Source organism: Prionailurus bengalensis, chromosome A3, assembly GCF_016509475.1.
Source record: "Prionailurus bengalensis isolate Pbe53 chromosome A3, Fcat_Pben_1.1_paternal_pri, whole genome shotgun sequence".
Taxonomy (NCBI): Eukaryota; Metazoa; Chordata; class Mammalia; order Carnivora; family Felidae; genus Prionailurus; species Prionailurus bengalensis.
Window position 1 is genome coordinate 85914531 of NC_057354.1, and position 20505 is coordinate 85935035.

Here is a 20505-nt window from a genome sequence, read left to right on the forward strand (position 1 = left end):
CGCGGGGCTCGAACTCACGGACCGCGAGATCGTGACCTGGCTGAAGTCGGACGCTTAACCGACTGCGCCACCCAGGCGCCCCTAATTTTTTAAATTATAATACCTTCTAAGAGGGATGATGTAAGGAAGTGTATTAGTTATCAACTGTAAGTGTTCTCATTGTAATGAATCTACAACATGATCTCTATAATTGAAAGAACACAGTGTTTTGCAACAAGCATAAATCATTGTTAAAAAAGTATATTTGAGGGGTGCCTGGGTGGTTCAGTCGGTTGAGCATCCGACTTTGGCTCATGTCACGATCTCACAGTTCATGAGTTCAAGCCCCACGTCGGGGCCTGTGCTGACACGTTGGAGCCTGGTGCCTGCTTTGGATTCTGTGTCTCTCTCTCTGCCCCTCCCCCACTCACAGTCTGTCTCTGTCCCTCAAAAACAAATAAACATTAAAAAATAAAAAAAATTAAAAAAAATAAAAAAAGTATATTTGATAGTAAATTCATTATCTTTTGTTATTTGCTAATCCAAATTTATAGGTATGCTCTAAAGTTTCATTCTATCTCCTGTTTTTGAAAAGTGTCCCAAGTTATTGCAATATTATCTTAATTGATCATGTATGCAAACGTATGCTTCAAACCAGGAGATACTGATTTTGGGGAGTTGCTTCATAAAAATTAGGAATGTGTGTTTAGTGTAAATCCATTATTATTTTATTTGAAGCAAAATGAATAGGTTTTAATAAGGAAAAACTCAGTTGTCTGGTAGTTGAGATTTCCAGAATCAATCATGTGAGACCCGTCAATCATTTTTAGTTAATAATCAAAGTTGATAGTGTCTTATCCACTTTTATAGTATCTGCACACAGAGGGAGTAACCTGTTATTGTTTGTGATGCTTGCAGTTCGTTAGTCATGTGTAAGAATATAATCTTAGGAGAAAGTATCTTAGACTAAATACACTGCTTAGCTGTGCAGTGTTACATAAGACATGGCTGTACTTTTTTTTAAACTTCATTTAGAAGTAGCAGTAACCACATCAATTATATTTATATAGCCTTGAAAAAATGTACTGGAATGTCTTCTGTGACTTTGTTTTTCTTGGTCCTTTATTTGAATATGCATCTTTTTTCATAATAAGAAGTTTGATTACCTTTGTTATGTTTAGTGTTAATTGCACATATATAAGAATTTCAGAGTTCTTTTGGCATAATAGTAAATTGTAATGATATTCAATTAACAAATTGGCTACTTTCTATTATCTCATGCTGGCTACTCTCTTTTTTTATTTAATGAAGACTGTATTTGGTAACTCTTTTTTTTTTTTCCCTAAATGTTGAGACTTAGATATTTGGTAACATCGGATTCATGTTTTTGCTTTAGGTTTTAAAATAGATGGTGGCTTTCAAAAATGCAAGATAAATTATTTTGTAATGAAAACAAAAATAATAGTATGATCACTTATTTATTGAGCAAATATTGAGCATCCGATGTACTGGTCACTATTGTAGAAGATGATGTAAAATAGTACTTCAGGTTCATTTAAAACTTTTGGTATTAAGTTACCAAATCTTTGGAAGTAAACAAAAATAAACAGTATTATTCTGTTTTTGTTACTGTTGCCTAGTTAATCTTTAGGTATTGCATACGGTGGAGAGAAAATGGGTTTTTAAGTCGGCAGACTTAGGTTGTAGATGGTTATGCTAACTCTGTGGCATAACTTTGCATGTCATTTGATTTTCCTGGGCTTCAACTCCTCATGAAAACATGGAAAACACAGAGGTTGGATCATTTGTATTCTGGGGTCCTGCACTCAGTAGTGGGGTTATCCAGAACACAGAGCAATTTATTCATACTCATAAAGCCAGACCAGTTATATTCCTGGCTGCCCTTTCTTAACCTTCTTTGCTGTCTCTTCTTTTCCCTACCTGTAATTATCACAGGGCCACAGGGCTCGGTTCTCTGATTGCAGCCCTTCTGTATTCTGTTCTTACTCCTGAGAAGATCTAATTCAATTTAATGACACCAGACTCACACTTTGGTAGTTCAAACTTATTACATCTGAAACAGAACTGTTGATTTTTATCATGAGTAAACAACTCTTCCCCAAGTGTTCACCTGTGTAAATGACTTCACTATTCACACAGTATTTAGGCCTCAAACCTAAAAGCAGCCTTGATGCTTCTCTTTTCTTCACATGACTCATTCAATCCATCAGTGGTTTTTGCCATTTCAGCCTTGAAAACATATTAAGACCGTGACCATTTCTTACTTCCCCTACCTCTACTATTTGAGTCATAACCACCATCATCTCTTACCTGAACTACTGCAGTAGCTTCTTAACAGATACCCCTGTTTCTCCTCCTGACCTCCAATAGTTCATTTTCCAAGCAACCAGAGTAATTCTCTAAAATTAGGTCCTGTCATGTTTTCTTACTCAAAATCTCCCAATACTTTCCCACAAAACTCTTTATCATAGCTTACAAGCCCTTCTCTGACTTCATTTCCTGCTGTTTTCTTTCTCACCCATTCTCTTTGAGCTACACAAATCTGGGTGTTTTTCCAGATATCCTAGCTTGTTTCCTACCTCAGGGCCTTAGCAAATTTACAGGTATTTTCTATTTCCTCTTCCTAGAGTGTTCTTCCTTCCTATATGTATCAAATACCAATATCATAAAAAGCAAAAATTTTTTTGAAAATGTGTATTTTAAAATATAACAGCTCCTGAAGCCCAGTGTGGTTATGGGTCTATAGTTTTAGGTGTAGAAATTAAAGATTACCATTAATAATTAATAATAATGAAAAAAAACCAACTCAGAGCCTCAGGATTTTGAGGCCTGCTAAGTTAGAGAAAATGCCATTTGTGAAAAAGATGGATGTAAATCTTTTATGAACGAACTCTAAGTATTTCCATTCATTATTAGGAAAAAGTCCTAGTGGAACTTGGCATTATTCTTGAAAGTTATTTCATATGTTCAATATGTCCCCATGGAGCTGCACAGAATTGCCACTTAGCCTCAACCCAGGGTTGTATGAAAAAGACATTCTGCTTTGTTATGAAATGACTGATTTTTGAAAATGAGATATGCATAGGTAAGTGTTAGAAAATATTATATAAATGTGAGAAGTATGGGGAAAATATTCAATCATAATAATATGTATTATTGAAAGCCAAATCAGGTATTTAGTATTAATTGGCAATTACTTTTACTAACACATAGAGTTTCCAAACATTGTTGGCTATCTAAAAGCAAAAGTAATTTCTATTTCTTGTTTTTAATTTTTAAAAAATGTTTATTTTAGAAAGAGAGAGAGAGAGAGAGAGAGAATGAGTGGGGGAGGGGCAGAGGGAGGGAGACAGAGGATCCAAAGCAGTCTTTGCACTGATAGCAGTGGGCTCAGTGTGGGGCTTGAACTCACAAACTGTGAGATCATGACCTGAGCCAGAAAGTCAGGTCGAATAGTCACCCAGGCGCCCCATTAATTTCTATTTCTATAAAAATAGCTGACACCTGGAATATGCTTAATAGCCTATAAGTGTTGATACATATATATACATATTTAACCCTTGGAATAAACCCGTGTGAGGTAAGCAGTATTATCCCTGCTTTACAGATGAGTAAATGATGGCTTGGTTTATAGGACTTGTCCTGAATCACACAACCAGTAAAAGGTATAGTTCAAATTCAGAATCAGCTCTTTTGATCCTGAAACCTGAACCCCTTTCATAGCAATGCCAGTGATCCAGCGTTTAACAAGCCAGGTCAGAACAGGTCCACGACACATGGCATCCATTTCTTAAGCATTTGTGACTCTGTGTTCCTGTGTTCCTTGCACAGTTGATTGACCAGAGCTAAGTGTCTTATGCTGAGCAGTCGGTATCTCAGGAAACTGATTACAGTGGAGTCTGCTTAATATGATTGTTAGATTTTCATTGTTTCCTGGGGAAGTAATATGAATTGTTAATGGCAGGAAATTCTAACACATTGTAGGCTTAGGTTTGTACAAAAAGGTTCAGTGAGTACTTGGATTGTTAACTTTGTGTGAATGTAAAGCAGTTTCAGCACATTGACACTGTTTCCAACCTAATAGAATAGGCAGTCTCTGGGATCTTTCCAGTAGAAAAACTGCCTTTCACAACTGAGGTCTGAAAACATCAGGATCCATCGATTAGGATTTATTAAAAAAAAAATTAAGTATGAACATGAACTGAAAAAACTTAATCAGTTTAGAAATTGCTAGAAACTGCTTTTTGTATTCCAACCAATTAGAATTTTAAACTTCGATTTGTGTTGCAAATGATTCTTTCACATTCTTTTCAACAATTATTGTCTTAAAATAATTAAGTTTATTTATTTTGAGAGAGAGAGCATACCTGTGCATGCGCTCAGTGGGGGAGGGGCAGAGAGAGAGAGGAAGAGAGAGAGAATCCCATGTAGGCTCTGCATCTTAAGTGAGTGAAGAGCCCGAACGGGGCTCAAGCCATGAACCGTGAGATCATAATCACAGCCAAAATCAACAGTCGGACACTCGACTGACTGAGCTACCCTGGCACCCCTCAACAATTATTTTCTTAAGAAATAATAGTAAAGCTAGCAAAAACAAGTTTCTTTTTTTCTTATAAAATAGAAAAATATAAAATATTCCATCATTTTGGGAACTCATGTAAAACTTAATTAAAAAACTTTTTTCAAAGAAAAGAGTTGATTATATTCTAGTAGATAAATTTGTTAAGATTACCGTTGAATGCCACCTTGTAAAAAGTGCTATAAAAGGTATTAAAAGGTATAAGAAAAACTCTGTGGCTTCCAGTGACTGATTTGATGGATGATAGAGATAAAACACACACATGCACACACACATTTGTGTTGACAATTTAGATGACAACATAAGAAATTATGTAGTGAGTACCAAACAGTAGATATAGACGACATATTCTAGGGCTGTGTCTCCGTGATTATCGGCATTGCCTTTCTGAGGGAGGTGATTTTAACTTAGGCAATGTATACTTAGAATATTCTTGGCAAAAAGGCTGGGAGCAAGTATCTATCAATGGCAAAGAATCAAAAACTACTTTCCCAGAGTAGAAATGAAGGAAGGTTGAGCTGCAGATAAAGGTTGGGACTGGGATTATGGGGCACTTTGAAGAAGAAGATAATTTAAGAGTTTAACATTCAGAATACTTATTTTTTTAACATTTAAATTGCTACATAAACAAAACATGTCTAAAATTTGTTTTTATTTTGAGTATGTACTTTTGCATGTGATATACTATCTTTTCTTTCTCGGCTCATTTTCCTCCTGAAGTGTGTCTATTCTGAGAGTTATATTTATCATCAACGAAGAAAATATACGTGGAAATATATCCTAAAATTCCTAAACAGGAAACTTCTGAACTTATCACAGAGGATAGTTTTTCTTTGTTTTCAAGATAGAGTTTGGCCTCTAAATGTGGAAGAGTACCAAATCAACTAGTTGCTTCTGGCCTCCATTGCAGTCTTACACTTGTCTTAAAATAGCAAGTTCTATGAGAGGGTGGAAACTATTATCAGAGCCTCAAAGAAACATTTCTCTCTCTAAGGCAGATGAAAATCTGTCCATGGAGCTGAAAATCTTTTTTTTTGTTTTCTGAGTACAAAGTTTCATAATACATTTGTCTGCTCTTTTTGGAATATATAAGTATTAAGCTTTTTTTTTTTTTTTAAAGAAATCTTTCATTCTGAAATGGTTTGCCTAGGTAGTATGTAAGGTTAGATTATGTAGATGGGGTATATGAGTGCAATTATGGATGTGTTTCAGGATAATAGAGAAGACAGGGGGCGCCTGAGTGGTTCAGGGGATTGAGTGTGCAACTCTTGATTTTGGCTCAGGTCGTGATCTCATGGTTTATGGGATTGAGCCCTGCATTGGGCTCCATGCTGATGGCGCAGAGCCTGCTTGGGGTTCTCTCTCTCTCCCTCTCTCTGCCCCTCCCCTGCTTATGCGCTCACTCTCTCTCTCTCAAAATAAATAAAATAAACTTAAATAAAAAAGATAATAGAGAAGGGGAACCACCTTCTGCAAACTTGAGGTTGAATCACTACCTGCTCCCCACCCGCATCTGCCTTTTAAAAATGTTGTTTTCACTTTCAGTCTATCTGGCATTGACAACTGTTATCAGCAGTCTTTTAACTGGTATTTGGTGCGTAAACTGTACTTGAGTCTCTGTTAAGTCCTTGGTTTCATTTCTGTACTTTTTTTATTTGAGTGTAATTGACACACAATGTTACATTAGTTTCAGGTATACAGCCTAGTGATTCAACAAGTTTATATATGCTGACCACAGTGTAGTCGCCATCACTCTTACAGTATCATTGACTATATTCCTTATTTTGTGCCATTTATTCACTGACTTGTTCATTCTATAACTGGAAGCTCTCCTTCACCCATTTTTGTCCATCCCCCAGTTCCCTCCCCTCTGGTAACTGTCAGTTTGTTCCTGGTGTTTATAGGTCTGATTCTGATTTTGTTTGTTTATTCATTTGTTTTTTTTTTTTATTCCACGTGAGAGTGAAATCATATAGTATTTGTCTTTCTCTGTCTTATTTCACTTAGCATAATACCCTCTAGGGCCATACATGTTATTTATTGCAAATGGCACAATTTCATCCATTTTTATGGCTGTATAATATTCTGGTGTGTGTGTGTGTGTGTGTGTGTGTGTGTGTGTGTGTGTGTATACATATATACATATATATGTATATATACACAAACATATATATATATATATATATACATACACACACATATATATATGTATATATACACACACACACTACATCTTCCTTATCCATTTGTCTATCGATGGACTCTTAGGTTGCTTCCATATCTTGGCTATTGTAAAGAATGCTGCAGTAAACATATGGTGCATATATCCTTTGGAATTAGTGTTTTTCTTTCTTTGGGTAAATACCCAGTAGTGGAATTATTGGATCATATGGTATTTCTACTTTTAATTTTTTGAGGAACCTCCATACCGTTTTGGAAGAGGCTCTGGTGGCAAACAATTAAGACTGTATTTAACTTTTTAATTTTTCTTTTCTTAATTATTAAAGGCAAAGTGGGAAAAGACAGGACTGCTTAAGACCTGAAAAAAAAAAAAAACATTTTAAAAAGGAGAGGAGTTCTTGGGTGGCTCAGTTGGTTGTGTCTGACTCTTGGTTTCGGCTTGGGTTATGATCTTGCAGTTTTGTGGGTTCAAGCCCTGTGTCAATCTGCACTGATGGCATGGAGCCTGCTTGGGATTCACGGTCTCCTCTGTCTCTCTGCCCCTCCTCTACTCGCACTGTCTCTCTCAAAATAAATAAATAAACTTTTAAAAATTTTTTTAAAAAAAGAAAAAGTTTTAAATCTCCAAAGACCATAAATAGTAACAACAATAACAACAACAACAACAGTGGAGCATCTGTGTAGAGGGTTAACATTTGAAGAATCTCGATGAAGGTATATGAAATTTCAGGGTACTAATCTTGCTACTTTTTAGTATGTTTGATATTTTTTTTCAAAACAAAAAGCTACCAGTGTGTTTAATTTTAACACACACACACACACACACACACACACACACACACACACACACAGAGTTTTTAAAAGGTTACCCAAAATAATCTCAGATGACCAACGGTCTTTTTCTAGATTATTGATGAAGAATAATTTTGGTATTAATGTCCCTCATGTGTCTGTTCTTCCTCCCCTGACTTGTCCAGCATTAATTGAATTTTAATTCAGGCTGAATTAAACACATCAGTAAGGAAAGGTCTTCCCACAAATCATCACAGCAGCTTTGTTCATTTGCACCTCTCTTTGCCGCATTTAAGTTGTCCAGTTTATTTCTCTCAACTTTGAAGTTTCTTTTCCATTAAAAGGTCACATTTGGGTTAATTATCCCAAATACACAATCTTTTGTAGAATCTTTTTTCCACTTTTCAAAACTGTTGAGTTATGGCCCTAATTAACTGTGTGGTTGCAATCTTATACTGTATTAAATGCTATCCTAAAAAGAAGAGATATTAGCAATAAGCAATGTCACTGACACTTGACACAGAGACTGACATACAATTAGTGCCCCATGACTATTTCTGGAACCAGTGATGGATGTGTCAATGGCTAACATTAATTACTTACAACTTATTGCGTCCTTAGACTAAGGACTTGCTCCGTATTCTTCATGAATTCTCACAACAGCTTCGTATGAGCGGTGCACCTCAGCACATACCTATTGTCAGTGTCCCCCAGCTCTCCCATATTAGCCCACCATAGAGAGGTGCTCATCAAGCTGATAATGATGGACCAGTTACTGCTTTGGATTTTGTGCTGCTTGGGCAGTTTATTAGCTAAATGCTATTTTATTCACGTTTAGCTAATAAAATAATAGAAGAGATCATGAGTACGTATAATAAAAAATAGATATCCAAACAGTAGTTTCCGTTTGACTTTGGAATATGTCATATGAATTTCTCAATGCAAATTAACTTTTCTGTATCCTCATAACAACTGGCAATCTTTAGAGATATGACTTAAGTGCTTTGGTCTTTGGATTCAAGAAGAGCCTTAGAAGTATCCTCTTAGACATTACATGCATACACACATAGACACACATATTTGATACTTTGTGTTCTATGTTTTATACACTACTTTACATTATATTTTTATATATGGTATATGGCATTGACATTTTAGAAATACAGTATTGTATTTTGGGAATATGATATGTTGTATTTTATTTGCCTTATACTGTTTTTCTCTAGTAAGTCTTGAGGTAAAAATTTTGGTTCACCAGGATATCTTTGCATCTGCCCAGCAGATATTTCCCCAGAAATATGCCCAGCATGTAGTAGGCACTTAATAAATGTTGTAATTAAAAAGCAGATGCTTCATACAACATAGTGACTATAGTTAACAACAATAACAAAAAAGCAAATGCTTTTCAATAAGACACTTATTGGGACCTAATTTTTATTTGTAGGTTAATGTTCTAGTTTAATTTAAATAGTCTTTACTAATATTTAGTGATTGGAAAACTCTTATATTTGCCTTTTTTTTCTTTTTCTTTCTTTTTTTTTTTTAGGAAGAATCCCCAGCACAAGATAGAATATAGACATAGTACACATCCAGGTAAGTAATTTTAGTTGAGTAAACTCAAAATGAAACTGTCAAATGATTCTCTTGTTGAACCTAGATGTAGTTTCCACTTATGTGAATTTTTTTTATCTCTGCCTCCATGAATTTGCTGATTTTAATGATTTTTCTTAGATGAAAAATAGTGATAAATTTTTTATGTAGCAGAGGTTTTCTACAATCACTGCATAACAATGTGTATGTATCCTTGTATCTGTTTTGATTCTTTTGTTTGCCAGTACCTGAAACATGATCTCAAACTAGCCTAAATGGTAATGAGAACTTACTGACTTCTTTAAGTGAAAAGTCCAGAAGTAGAGATGGATTTAGATAAGATTTACTGCTTTGACTCATTAGTAATGTCAATATTGTCACCCAATATCCTTTCATCATTCTGTCTTGAGAGGCGTCATTATTATCCTAAGACTGGCTCCTGTCCCAACGAAGGAACTATGTGCATCCTTATTCAGCACCCATGTTTATATGTAAGGAGAGAGAGAGGATGAATAACTTTAGCTCTCACTGTTCCTACGAAGAATCAGCAAATTCGCTTTTTTTACTGGTTTAGATCACATTCTTACTCTTGGACCAATCACTATGACCACTGATTAGTTTGTACCATCCCTGGAACCAAGATAGGGTCACTGCAGGGATCCCCAACAGAAACTAAAGTTTTGGAAGAAGGAGAGGGAGGGAGGACAGATACCAGAGAAGCAATGATCAAGTGTCCTTCAGTCCTAGGTACAGCAGTTCTATTTTACCTTCTCTTTCCCCTGCTTCCAAACTCTAATATTTTTTTACCTTTAACAGATTCTGGCTTCTTCATATCATTTATATAGTGCAGAGGCCAATTCAGCATACAGTATTTCTGCCCACAGAGTGAGAGAATAAAATGCATACTATACAGGCTGTGACCCCATGCACTTGTGTGTGCGTAAACATAACCACCTTGTAACCAAGTGATGAAAATAATGAATTTCACCATAAGAGAATTCCACTTGAAATTTCTCATTGAAACACACTTTCATGCTTTAGTACTCCAGACACAAATAACTCATTTTATCTGAGCTAATAGGGTATAGAGGTTATATGTTACACTTTTTTTTTTTACTGGGGCTATATCTAGTGATATAGCATGTATGGTGGTTAAATGAACTTTCCTTCCAGGAGTCATGTAATGTATAGCAATTAGAGCTATATTTCACTGACAGAGTTTAACACTGTCCCATGAAAAGGCATTTGACACATCTGTATTTTTATAGAAATAGGAAACATTTTCCTAAAAGTTACCAATATGCATCAGATGGCATAGTTAAAAATATCTGAATTTTCTTTGAAAAGTCTCTTTGAATTATTATTAGAGAATCTTCTGAAGGAAGACATATTTTTGCAACAGCTATAAGAAAAACTTTTCATTGGAAAGACAGTTTTCTTAAAAAGTATAGATAGTTTTATTTTTAATCTACTTTCAAGGGTTGTTACATGGCAATGTAGTCAGAACATTCTTCCTGTTCTAAAACTTACAAATTAGGTTGTCTGGAGTATTTCAAATATTAAATTGAATGTTGGGGGGTCTCATTGTATTTCTTAACTTAGAGATATTTAACACTGAATTCTAACATCCTTGTTTTTCTCATCTCCCAAATCCTTAAAGTTTAACATCGCCCAAGTTCTTAATCATGTTTGTATACCTAATTTGTTGTACACTTACTTATTCATTTATTATGTCTTCCAAGTGAGCAGAGTTACAGAGATCCATGAGAACCAGTTCTGGCTCTATATGCTTGTGATGAGATGGTCTAAAATCTCCAAGGAAAGGGCAGGAGCACTTTCTAGTGGGACTTATCAGGGCAGACCATGATGTGGGAATTTATGCTAAGTTGTTCTTGAAATTGGCCTTGGTTGTATTTAAATCATCTTTGTCTCTTAACGTTGTGGTTGGTAGGTATAGGACATCCCAGTCAAAGTAAATAATAGATCAATCAAGGACCTCTAGGTAGAAATGGTAAGTTGTGTGTGGAGTTAGTAAGTGGATCAGTTTAACTAACGTGGAGAGTTTCTGTAGTTACTGTGGATGATAATGAAAAGATATATCAAAGCCAGATTATAGAAGCTCTTGAAAGCTAGACCAAAGGTGTGGGTGCATTGGCAAATAATGGTGAGGCAGTATTTTATCCAAATCAAGCTTCTGACAATGAACAGTCTGAATTAGAGTGGGAGAAGTCTTCTGGGTGTTAATTAGGCAATTGAATAAAGGGCCAGAACTAGAGTGGCCACCATGAGAATGGAAAAATAGAATTGGATACAAGTGAGAGTTTGAAGGAAAAATCAGATGTGCCAACTAATTGGTTATGGTGTGGGGGCTGGAATGACATAAAGGAAATAATGATGACTCAGAATTATGATACAGTTTATCAGGTGACTGGGGATGACATTTACATATCGTAGAGATCAGGAGGAAGAACCAGGTAGTTTTGTTTTGTTTTTTGTTTTTGTTTTGTTTTTTTGAGAGAGAAAGAAAGAAGGGCAGAGGGAGAGAGAAAGAGAACATCAAACAATCGTGAGGTCATGACCTGAGCCGAAATCAAGAGTCGGACACTTAACCCACTGAGCCACCCAGGCACCCCGTCTCCTTTTTTTAAAGTTTAAGCATGTTGAATTTGAGGTGGGGGTATCATAACTACACAATAAGACAATAAAATTTAATATAGTACCACTATTAAAATAACTGCGTTGAATTCTTACTAGTTAACTTCTGATTTGTAGCACTCCTAGAACATTTCTGTGTGCAGAGTTCTTCCACACACGTAACAATTTATGTAGTGCATTTTGTTTTCTGTAGGTTTGATGCTACCATGTGTTAAACTTCTTACATATCTAATTGGCTTAAAATTTCACTAACTTTCCACACTTTTTTAGAGTGCTGGGGTTTTGGCACAAGATATTGAATGCAAGAGTAATCAGTGCCAGGAAAATTTTATTTTATACTTTCTTAGCTAACTTACCTGTGAGATATTTAAAAGAAATTATCATTAGCATTTTGTTATCTGATTATTGAAGTCATTCTGGCTTTTATCATTATGTGATATGCATTATTCCGTGCTGTCAGTACCATTCGTGCCTGGAAATTTAGAATTTTCTACTGATAGCTATTTTAATATTTCTCTAGTTCTGCCACTATATGCGCACATTTGCTTATATATGCTTTTTTCCCCAGAGGTAGAACCCAAAAGCTCTAAAAGCTATTGTGAAAATTAATGGAATTTAAATGAGATTATATAAACTGCTGCTTAGTGTGGGGAAAGCTGAGAGATTTGGGGATATGAAAAAGGCTAGTGCAATGGTATTTAAAAAAAGAAATTCATATATAATAAAGTAGATCAGAATGGTAAAGGAAAATAAAATCTGAAGAATTATTGATGTTAAGCTGTAAATCTGCTATGAGGCATCTGGCATCTTAGATCCTAACACCCGAAATCTGTGTGCAAAAATCAGCAGTTTCGAACAATCTTTTCTTTCTGTAAAACCAGCATTTCTTCCAACATGTATTTGACACTGTACTCTTCACTAGTTCTTCAGACTTATGTTCTTGGGGTAAGAGTTGACAATGAAATTTTAAACTGTAAAAGAAAGATTAGATACAAATTTAGGAATTGTCATTCTGATATCACACATTCCTCTGCATAAATAGAAAAGTCAGAAATTGCTGTAGCCTAATTCCAACCAGTTAATACCATGTTGGTTTAAACGTGTTAAGAGTTTGTTTCTTCCCTAACGGTGGTTATTTTCCATCAAGGAAGTCTGATGTTACCCATCAGTTTTTAAAAATAAGTGGCAGCCTATGCCTATTTCTCTTGTACTGCTTCGTGCAGTCAAGCTGTCAGTCCATTCCTACATTTCATATTACTCACTGATCTGTAGAGAAAATGAAGATTTCTACTTTGGCCTTAAAATTAGAACTTCAGTTTTAAAATCAGAATTCAGAAAGGATTTTTGAAGTAATTTAATCAACATCCATTGACTCACAGATAAAAACATAAATTCCATTAAGCCATTAAGTTAAATGTCTTGTTCATTTTTTATGGGCTTGTTGATGACCCAGATCTTTGGACTTCTACCCTCCCATCTGTCTAGCCTCTTTCTCTTACCATGGTGCTTTTTAAAGAGACTTTTTGTTGAATGAAGGGGATGGCCTATCACATAAAAACAGAAAACTAGCAGCAAGAAGCTTCTAAGTGAAGGTAGAAGAAAAAATGACTTCTGAGTTTGCCTTGATTTGGAAGAAACAACCTCACTTCTTTTTTTTTTTTTTTTTTTTTTAATATTTATTTGTTTTGGAGAGAGAGACAGAGCGTGAGTAGGGAGGGACAGAGAGAGCCAGAGACACAGAATCCGAAGCAGGCTCCAGGCTCTGAGCTGTCAGCACAGAGCCCGACGCGGAGCTCGAACCCACAAGCCATGAGATGAGATCATAACCTGAGCTGAAGTCGGACGCTTAACTGACTGAGCCACCCAGGAGCCCCTAAACAAGCTCACGTCTGATTTCTCAGACACACTCAAGAATTACATTTCAAATCAGGTAGTTGTAATACAAGAAAATGCTACATATAGGCACTTATTTTTTCAAAAATGGCATTATGCTATTTAATTCTGTGGAAATTTACAAAAAATAACACTACAAAAAATTATGTTTTGTTGTAAACAGTTAAACAGCTACTGCTGTATCTCCCGTTAGTTTAGTTTAGTTTAGCATGTTAATAAGCTTTTCACCAACCACGGCATTCTCTGGACAATACTGGAGTCTTGGCTTGGGATCTTCTGTGATGGGATTCCTCATCGAATGTTGCCTGGTTCTCTAGTCAACAAGCTTCCTTGTATGAGAAGCTTTCTTTGAAATTTCTGTATAGCAAACAGTGCTACTAGCAAGGTTTATGTGAACGTGACTACTTGCATCACTTTAAATCCAGATATCCAGATACTATACTGTGTTTCAGCTTGCCCAGTTAGAGAATACATGCATGGGATTTTTTTCCCGCCTTGATTTCAGTGTTCTTCATATCCCTTTTGTATGAAAACTTGCTAATTGTGTGGTAAAGATAGGCATTTTATTCCTAGGTTAGGTGGTAGCCATGTTTAGTTAAGAACCGGGCTTCTTGAGATTATTTCCATGATTCAGGAAATCATATAATAATTCACATCAATAGGTGTGCTGATTCAGAGCATTTTCCAAATAAGTAAAGTTTCACTATCTGCATGGACCAGTTACATCAAAAGGCAGAAACTGTACGTTTTCTAAAAACACCTTCAGCAATAAACAAAAAAAAGTAGGTGCCCATCTAGATGGCATTTACACTGTAGAATATTTATTTTTATTTATTTTTTAGATGTCTATTTATTTTGAGAGAAAGGGAGAGAGAGCATGTGTGCAAGTGGAGGGGGTGGTGAGGCAGAGAGGGGAGAGATAGAGAACCCTAAGCGGGCTCTGAGCTGTCAGTATGGAGCCTGATGCAGGGCTGTCTCACAAACCATGAGATCATGACCTGAGCTGAAATCAAGAGTCAGACACTTAACCAACTGAGCCACCCAGGTGCTCCTACACTATGGAATATTTAAAGTCATGCATTAATTGGCTAAGGAGGGTCCATTATAATTGATTCCAGAAAGATAATCACATGTCAGCATTTAAAACCCTGTTAAGAAGTATGGACATGACACTACTAACAAAGGACATAGAGCTGGATTCTAGAGCTGAGTTTGACTCTTCAGGTGCTTTTCCTTAAAGCACAAAATACCTGTTCATGTGAAGTAAAATGGATGAAACTTGACTGCCAGCTACTTGGAGTTCTGTTATAGATTTTTTTTTTTTTTTTTTTTTTAGATTCTGAACTTCCTATTAAAAGAATATGAGTGTAATGTTTATGTAAATGACAATTTGATAGATGTAAACAATTTTTTGAGGAAACAAATAATATGGCCTATTGCTCAAGAAATGAGCCTGCCCAATAAGTTGCTAAAGATTTCCAGGGTTCGTTGAAGCTTAAAGCCCCTTCAATTAGCAGGATTTAAATAAAAGTCTTTATTGTAATTCATTGTATAGACAGGTTAGTGATAAAAGTGTAGGTTATAATATGAAAGATTTCTGTAAAACTAAAGGTGTTCAGCAGTTGATTTGTTCATTCATATATTCAACAAATATACATATTAAGTGTCTTCTATATGTTAGGCACTGTTACAAGAGCTGAGGATACAATAGAGGCAAAGTCTTGCTCTTGTAGAAGTTTACAAAGGTGGGCACTGTACATGTAAACAACTATATGATGTCACGTAGTGATAACTGCTAAGAAGAAAAGTTATGTAAGAGGACAGACAGAATGACAAGGGTGTGTGTGGTGGGAGGCAGGTGCCATTTTGGGTAGGATGGTAAACAGACTCTGAAAATTTGATATTAGAGCAGAGACTTGGAGGAGAGAATAAGAGAGGTGATTATCTCAGGGAAGAGCATGCTAGTCAAGGGGAAGAGTGACTCCAAAAGCCCTGGAGATGATCCTGCTTGTACTGTTCAAGGAGTAGTAGAGAAAGGGTAGAACTCAAACAAAGCGAGTAAGTGAAGAGTGGCAGATGAGATCAGAAAAGCTAGCTGTGGGCCAGTTGTGTAGGGTCTTAAGGCCAGGACCTATACACTTGATCTTAGCCAAAAGGCCAAGAAGCAATAGAGGCCAGGACCTATAAGTAAGGACTTTGGTTTTAATTCAGAGTGAGATAGAAAGCTATTGGAAGGTTTTCTGGCTCCTCTGTGGAGAATAGACAAGAGTGGATGCCAGAAACCAGTTGGGTGAACATTGGAACTGGTTGAAAAAAGAAGATGATGGTATGGGGACCAGAGTATGGAGTAGATGTAGTGAGAAGTGGCAGATAGATTTTGATGGCAGAGTCAATAGGATCTCTTGACATATTGGATATTGGGTTTTCAGTGGGGGATATTCAAGGATGACTCCAAGATTTCTTGGAGAAGGTCAAGGTTGGAGAAGTCATATACTAAGACTGATAAGAGAAAGGATTGGGTGAAGCACCTCAAGAGTTGTGTTCTGGGAATATGTTTCGGATGCCTGTTAGTTATGCAAGTAGAGAGAGTATATAGGCAGTGAGATAAAGGAGCCTGGAATTCAGGTGTTAGTCAGGGCTTAGCATATACATTTGGGAATTTAGGATATAAGACTGGAGTATGTTAGAGAAGAGGAACAGCCAATAAAGCAGGAGGAGAACTTGAAGTTGTTTCAACTTTATGTATGTTTCTCTTATAAATCTTCAGGGTAATTTCTGAATCTGAAAGGAAACGCTTTGCTGAGATGTCACTAGTTATGTATATGAAATACTTCCAAAGCAGAATGGCGAAGAAGAATATTGTTCTTCCCTCCTCCCTCCCTCCTTTTGCCATCTGCAAACTGCCCTCTAAATGTTTTTTAAATGTTTTCTATCATAAAAGTTATATGGGGAGTTGAGATTAGCTAGATGTAAAACATGCCCTCAGGATGCTTACAGGAGATGAGAAATGTATACAAATAAATACAGTGCTACATTTCCCTTAAGGGACTGGTGTGCTTCTTATGCTAATGAGCACTGTGCAAATCATTATGTAGCCTTTTTAGCCTTGGCTATCAAGAAACTTGGGGAGAAACCTGATGCTCAATTTACAATAATTATGTTAAAGATGAAGGTTGACATGTTTACATTCTGGTTTTTGTGTTCTTAGTTTCTATTTTCATTTGTATTTTTTATGACCTCATTAATATAAGCTGGCTCAAATCCTCTCTGGAAATGAATAGCGATATTAAGAAAAATGTAAATGTCCGGACTATGGCAGTTAAGAGGACAGATAAATTACCTTACTTTTTTGTGTTTTTTGTGTTTTTTAACTGTCTATTGCATGTGAACATTTTAGGAAGAGGTGAAGTAAAGCATATACAGAAGTACAAACAATAATATTTTTAACTCCTCCATTTGGTGTTCACGCAGGGATTGTCCTCTGCCATTCATAGATTTCCAGAGAGAATCTTCCTACTTGTTTCTTAAATGCTCCACATCATCCTAGGGAGCTTATCTTAAAATAAGCCTGTTGCTTGCAATGAAAATAAAAAAGTGGGATGAGGGAAGAAATGGATTTCGAGATGGAAAAATTCTATTATAATTCTGGTATTATTTAGAAACCTATAAATTCTAATGGTGTTACCATAGTCATCCTGATATTTTCAGCAATCCCAGTCACTGAAACATGAACTGGAAGATCTATAAAACTAAACTTTACAAAATGTGTAGACTCATATTTTCTCATTTGATCACAGATTGTGCCAGCTTTACTGTGAGAACAGTCCCCAAATTTCAACGCCTCACAACAATAAATAGGTGTATTTCTCCTTCGTGTGTCCCGTGTGTGTTCTCATCCTGGAAGCCGAGCTAAAGGATCAGCCTGTATCTAGGATGAGGGAGACTGTGGCAGAGGGAAAATGGCTGCAGCAGAAACTACAGAAAGGCTCTTAAAGCTTCTCCTTGGAAGTGACACACACCATTTCCACCTACTTTTCTTTGACCAAGTCTGATGTCAGTGGGGTGGTTAAATATAATCATATGACAGGGATGGACAGTAAATAACTGGGACAAAAATACATTCTACCGCCCCAGAGGGTAGGAGAGCATAAATATGATTATGATATTATTATTTTATTTACTTATTTATTTTGAGAGAGAGAGAGAGAGAGAGTAGGGGAAAGGCAGAGAGAAGGAGAGAGAATCCCAGGTAGGCTTGGGAGGCTCAATCCTTACTTATTTATTTTGAGAGAGAGAGAGAGTAGGGGAAAGGCAGAGAGAAGGAGAGAGATTCCAGGTAGCATGGAGCCCAGTGCAAGGTTCAAACTCACGAACCATAAGATCATGACCTGAGCTGAAATCAAGAGTCAGACACATAACCAACTGAGTCACCCAGGCACGCTTGATTATATTATTAAGGAACCATTATTAGGAATCTCACAGGACATTTAAAATTTTTTTAATTTATTTTTTAATTTTTTAATGTTTATTGAGAGAGAGAGACAGAGTGCAAGTGGGGAAGGGGCAGAGAAAGAGGGAGACATAGAATCTGAAGCAGCCTCCAGGCTCTGAGCTGTCATCACAGAGCCCAAGGTGGAGCTTGAACCCACGAACTGTGAGATCATGACCTGAGCCAAAGTCGGACACTCAACTGACTGAGCCACCCAGGTGCCCTCACAGGACATTTTAGTTTCAGGATCCTCTTAGTAGGAAGAGTTAGAATTAAACAAATGTTTTTTAAAAAGTTAGAATTCTAGCAAAGAATAATTTTAGCCCTCTTTCTAGAAATTTGTGGTGGTTAGCGATGTCTTAAGTAACAATACTTCTTGTCAGAGAAAGACATTTTATAGTTAGATATCTCTACTCTCAGGTTTGAGTGGTGATTGATCTGTTGTGTACCGAAAAAAAAAATTTTTTTTTTTCAGTGAGGAGCATATCAGATGAAGATAGTGATAATGTTGGGCGATCCAATGAGTATGACCTCAATGACCGTTTTCTAGATGATGAGGAAGAAGAATATGAGCCAACAGATGAAGATTCTGACTGGGAACCAGGGCAGGAAGACCAAGAGAAGGAAGATATGGAAGAGCTTTTGAAAGAAGCAAAAAAATTTATGAAAAGGAAAAAGTAACTTTTTTTCTGTGCTAATATATGGCTCATATTGTTCTTTCTGGAAAAAATTCAGGAACTAAGGAGGCACTTAAGCGATAATTGTTTTCCTTCTTTTTATAGTTATGACTTTATTATTGACTCTTTGCAACTGAAACATTGATAGGTCAACCTTCATGCAGTGGATGGAATTTGTTTTGTTGCCTTGCTTTTTCTATCCTATTTAAAGCATCTGGAAATAGGAAGCAGAGAGTTAAAGAGAAACAATTGATATTTTTTCATTTACTTTGTGTGTTAGTAATAAAAAGTAAAAGCCATAGGTTGCACAAAGTTTGGCCTTGTTTCTTTTTTCCAAAGATTCTATCTTTATAGAATACTAGGCAAGCATAACTAGGCAAATTACATCATGGGTGGGAAAGCATGCCTCTTTCATTGCTATTGCAGTAATTCTTCAAGCAGAACCAGGCTTTAAAAAGTGACAGCCATCATATAATGGCTGTTATTTTTTCTAGTACCCTGGATATGAGCTTTACAATTTCATTTGCTACTTTTATGCTTTGAAACTTGGGGAAATTAGTACCAAATGGATACTGAAAATAGATTCAACTAGACTATCAAAATGTTCACCATGCAGGGAATGTTATTTTGTCCCCTGTATCTGTAATTTACTGTATGTCTGAACTTGAAAGTAGAAAAACCCAAAGGATTTGACAGTTTTGGGTTTTTTTTCAAACCTGAAGTCCTGCCTGATTATTTTAACTCTCAATGTTCTTTCATTACATTAAAAGATATAGAAATGATTTTTAACCATAATTTTCTCAAATAACGTTAGTTCTTTTTCCTCAGATGAAAGCAGCAAGTTGTCTGCTAGTGTTCAAGATTCTGGCCTTTTATTTCAAGAAGAACCCCTTTATTCTCCAGTTTTATGAAGTATATCTCTGTTCTCAAATGACTTTAAGCCCTGTAGTACTCTTCATTTTAGGTGACTTAGAATTTTTGAAATACAGTTTAGAATCTTTAATAGCAGTTGGGTATCCGAACACGGCAGTAGGCATAGTATTGAAATCATAAATCACTAGACCAAAAGTATCCTTGTTAAATACTAATATTTTCTATTCTAAAAGAACCTAGAAATTTATATCTTAAAAAAACAAGACAGATTTATAATTGTTCTTAGTGTTTTTGAATGTCTTTCCAAGTTAATTATGTAATATTAAAATTAATTTAAGCTGACCAGGACAAGATAAATGTTTCTTTAGGCTATTTTACCTATTATTCTAACGTTGCCTTTGTTATTTAATAACTCACTTTTCCCTTCTAATGTCCCTTTAGTCTCGGGAGCTTGACAGATCTGTGGAAAAAAAACCTTTTGACTTATTCTCATCCCTGCATTGACTCAATCCTTAAAGTGTTTTTTAATCCACTCATAGATAAATCCCAAAGGAATTGAGAACGTGTTCACATAAAAACTTGTATGCAATGTCCACAGAGGCATTATTTATAATGGTCAAAAAATGGAAACACGTAAATGCTCATCAGCTAATGAATGGATGAACAAAATATGGCATATCTCTATAGCGGAATATTTTTTGGCTATGAAAAAGAACTGAAGGATTGATACATGCTATAACATACCTGAAGATGTTGTGCTAATTGAAAGAAGCCAG

General features: G+C 36.0%; 1 protein-coding gene across 2 annotated transcripts in view; it reads left to right on the forward strand.

The window, feature by feature from the left end:
• The window catches only part of APLF (aprataxin and PNKP like factor), an 80367-nt gene extending 60173 nt beyond the window's left edge, over positions 1-20194 (forward strand). Inside the window, exons 9-10 of one of the 2 annotated variants that reach the window (XM_043603541.1) lie at positions 9099-9145; positions 18655-20194. In XM_043603541.1, the coding sequence (XP_043459476.1) occupies positions 9099-9145; positions 18655-18860 (253 nt within the window). In that variant the 3' untranslated portion in view covers positions 18861-20194. The remainder of the gene's footprint in view (positions 1-9098; positions 9146-18654) is intronic. The other variant, XM_043603542.1, reaches the window with a different exon arrangement.
• Positions 20195-20505: the final 311 nt, after the last annotated feature.